A 3550-nucleotide genomic window follows, 5' to 3' on the forward strand; every position below is an offset into this window, starting at 1 on the left:
CAGACCTGATGACCAACCTCCACTAGTTGGAGAGGCACCGGAAGAAGAAGAATCGTAAAAACTGTTCATCTAGTTTAATGGGTCGTTCTTCTTTTTTATCGACAATGATCTGGGAAGTCATTTTGACCCCCGTCTAATAAAGCGATAAGTATTGCAATTTAACATTTGCGCATATAAAAGTAAGCGCGCAATGTAAACAACTGTCAAATAGCAATATTGCTTTCTTGTGGCCATTTTAATCCCCCTGTCCTTCGTTCTGATAAGTTATGCGTTTTAGAATTTTATTTAATCTTTCCATTGTTCGAAAATATAGTCAATCTTATTATACTCAAAAATACTAGCAAATTACTAATCGGTTCCTCGATTAGTGGTTAACGTAGCTTGATTGTTTTTCACAAAATTCTGTGACAGACTGGTAATTCGAAATGCTGTCTCCGATGAAAAGGGCCACTCCGTCACAATATTTTTTGGAATGCCCCTTCAAAGAAATGTATGTTACCAAGATAAAGAGAAACACTAAATAGGCCTCTACACACACATCGTTATTATAATTGTGATGTATGCCTTAAAGAAGGTAGTTTTGTTACCATAATATATTTTTTATATTTTTGTAGGTATGTCAATAACCTTTCTCTTTCGAAATACAAATTATTAAGAACGGACGTGTTTTAGTGTTTCCCCGAGTTAACCCCGAATTCGTAGTCTCCTACGGGATTCTTCAGTGGCGACGAGGATTTAGTGCTCACGAGTGTTGTTTTTGTGATAAAGGTTAAATTATTTTGTGGAATATGTCAATTGGCAAATTAGAAACGTTTGACCTTGGCAAGGACAGTTGGGACTCATACATTGATCGTTTGGAGCAGTATTTTGTGGTCAACGATGTTAAGGAGGCGTTGAAAGTAGCAACCTTGATTACAGTTATTGGCAGTGAAGCTTATGAGCTACTGGTGAATCTGTGCACCCCAGCTAAACCATCGAGCAAGACTTACAGTGACCTTGTGTCAATAATGAAAGGTCATATACAACCCAAGCCCAGTATTTTAGCACAACGTTATATTTTTCGGCAACGTTCACAACGAAGGGACGAAAGTATTGCGGAGTACGTGGCAGAGTTAAAGAAATTAACTAAACACTGTGGATTTACATCGCAGAATTTATCAGAAAACTTACGCGATCAGTTCGTATGCGGCTTATCAAATGATAGCATCAGACAGCGGCTGTTCACAGAGGAGGACATCGGGTTCGAAAGAGCATATAAATTAGCTATCAGCATGGAAGCCGCCGAGGCGAATGCAGCAATCGTAGAAAATCGTACAAAGAGATGCGAACAATTTACCCCGCCAAACGAGTCAGCTGTGCATAAGGTGTTATCAGTGAAAGATAACGGGCGGCGCGGGGAGTCGCAGCGCAGCAGAGGCGGGAGCGGCGGCGCGGCCAGCTATAATGGCCGGCCGAGCGGTCGCATAGTGCGCGGCGCGAACCCGGCAGCGATCGGCGCTGGAGTAAACAACAACAATAGAAACCGAGCTGGTAGTTTAACGTGGCCAACAGGCAACCGCGAAGCAAATGTCATGATGAGAGGCCAGGGCACTTGTGAAGCGTGTGGAGGACGACATAATTCCAGTTCATGTCAGTTTACTGATTATGTTTGTCGTGTATGCAATCGACGCGGTCATTTAAAGCGGGTGTGTCCTAACTTCCGAGCCAAGACCACACTATATAATATGATGGAGGAGGTTTTGAAGGACGACTCAGACGGAGGGAGCGACGAGGTAAATATTTTTTGTCTAGGCATTGTTAAAATGAAGAGTTTGGCGCGAAGTGTGATGTGGTGGCCGGGCATCGACGCAGACATCGAAGCAGCGTGTCGCGAGTGCGCCGTGTGCGTCGCTGAGAGCCCCGCACCCCCGCGCGCCCCGCCGCAGCCCTGGCCACATGTCGCAGAGCCTTGGTCTAGGTTGCACCTAGATTTCCTAGGTCCAATAATGGGGAAAACCTTTCTCATCATCATAGATTCGTCTACAAAATGGTTAGAAGCATTTCACATGGCCAAGACAACAGCCGGCGCAGTAATTAAAGTTTTGAGAGAGACATTTGCCCGTTTTGGTTTGCCTAGGGAAATTGTTACAGACAATGGCCCTCCTTTTACCAGTCAGGAGTATGCGAATTTTATGACTAACAATGGAATTAGAATAGCTCATTCGGCGGCCTATCATCCGTCTTCAAATGGAGCAGCGGAGGGCGCAGTCAAGTTATGCAAGCGGGCAATTAAGAAGGCAAATAGGGATCAATGTGACGTAGATGTGGCCTTACAGACTTACCTAATGGCGTATAGAAATGTGGAGCATAGCACCACCGGCACCTCACCAGCTATGTTGTTACAGCGTAGACAGTTACGTACACGTTTAGATTTATTGAGAGGTACAAGGCAAGTAGAGGATAGGGTGCGGGAAGTACAGGAAAGACAGGTGTCTCAAGCTGGGGGTGTCAGTAGGAATTTCAAAGAAGGGGATAAAGTGCATGTTCGAAATTTCACAGGAGGTGAGAAATGGGTTAGTGGTAGCATCAAACAAAAATTAGGGACACGTAATTACTTGGTTAACAGAGAGAATGGTCCACCGGTAGCGAAACATATTGATCAGTTAAAACGGAGATCGCCCCATACATGGTCATCTTTCTCAGAATCTGTTTCGGAGAGTGAGTCAGCCGAGACGCTAGACGGGGACATTGAGAACCCGGGCGATAGTCGAGTGCAGGCTCCTTCGACGAGCGATGGCGGCCAATCCTCCAACCCGACCGTCCCGCTCGCTGCCGCTCGGCGTCCTGGTCTTAGACCTAGAGATATGCTCCGATCCGTTACGAGATACGGTTTCGAAATCGATTGATAAATTTGTTATTATAAATATAATTAATCTAGGTTTACTAAGTTAAGTTTAAAACTGTATAAAACAATTTATTCCTTTATTAGACGATTGTCAGGTTGTAAGATTAAGCTTACTATTATTATATTCAACTTTTGCACAGTGTTGTTAGTTAAGGGTGAGGGTGTGATGTATGCCTTAAAGAAGGTAGTTTTGTTACCATAATATATTTTTTATATTTTTGTAGGTATGTCAATAACCTTTCTCTTTCGAAATACAAATTATTAAGAACGGACGTGTTTTAGTGTTTCCCCGAGTTAACCCCGAATTCGTAGTCTCCTACGGGATTCTTCAATAATGATTTAAAATATTTATTGTCGTTATAATTTTAAAGATGTTAAATCCGATATTTCGAGAAAATGTATCTTTATTGACGATAAAAAAGAAGAACGACCCTTACACAAAGTTATTCATAAACTAATCGAAATTTCTAGTTTAGTTCGAAATGTGATCGTCCTTAGTCACCCTTGACCGTGAAAGTTTGAGTTGCACTTGATAGTACTCTAGTTGGCGTTTGATCTTAACTTGCCATTCGAGGAATGTGCTTCAAACTCTTAGTCGATAAAAAGATGACGCGGACAGATATACGAAGAACTGTGATTCTAGTAAGTACCAATTTTATTCTCTTT

The 3550-nt window shown here is 42.6% G+C and overlaps 1 protein-coding gene across 1 annotated transcript; it reads left to right on the forward strand.

The window, feature by feature from the left end:
- Nucleotides 1–788: 788 nt before the first annotated feature.
- On the forward strand, nucleotides 789–2885 carry LOC126367014 (uncharacterized). Its single transcript, XM_050010372.1, has 3 exons — nucleotides 789–1530; nucleotides 1792–1977; nucleotides 2683–2885. The coding sequence occupies exons 1-3, from the start codon at nucleotides 789–791 to the stop codon at nucleotides 2883–2885; spliced, it is 1131 nt and encodes a 376-aa protein (XP_049866329.1).
- Nucleotides 2886–3550: the final 665 nt, after the last annotated feature.

Source organism: Pectinophora gossypiella, chromosome 1, assembly GCF_024362695.1.
Source record: "Pectinophora gossypiella chromosome 1, ilPecGoss1.1, whole genome shotgun sequence".
Lineage (NCBI taxonomy): Eukaryota > Metazoa > Arthropoda > Insecta > Lepidoptera > Gelechiidae > Pectinophora > Pectinophora gossypiella.

What these genes read in the sequence shown, in the direction of transcription:
- LOC126367014 (XM_050010372.1), top strand. Translation starts at nt 789, where the DNA reads ATGTCAATTGGCAAATTAGAAACGTTTGACCTTGGCAAGGACAGTTGG. An exon ending in CAACAATAGAAACCGAGCTG is followed by an intron (nt 1,531 to 1,791) that starts GTAGTTTAACGT and finishes TTTTTTGTCTAG; the next exon opens with GCATTGTTAAAATGAAGAGT. An exon ending in GTTGCACCTAGATTTCCTAG is followed by an intron (nt 1,978 to 2,682) that starts GTCCAATAATGG and finishes CATCTTTCTCAG; the next exon opens with AATCTGTTTCGGAGAGTGAG.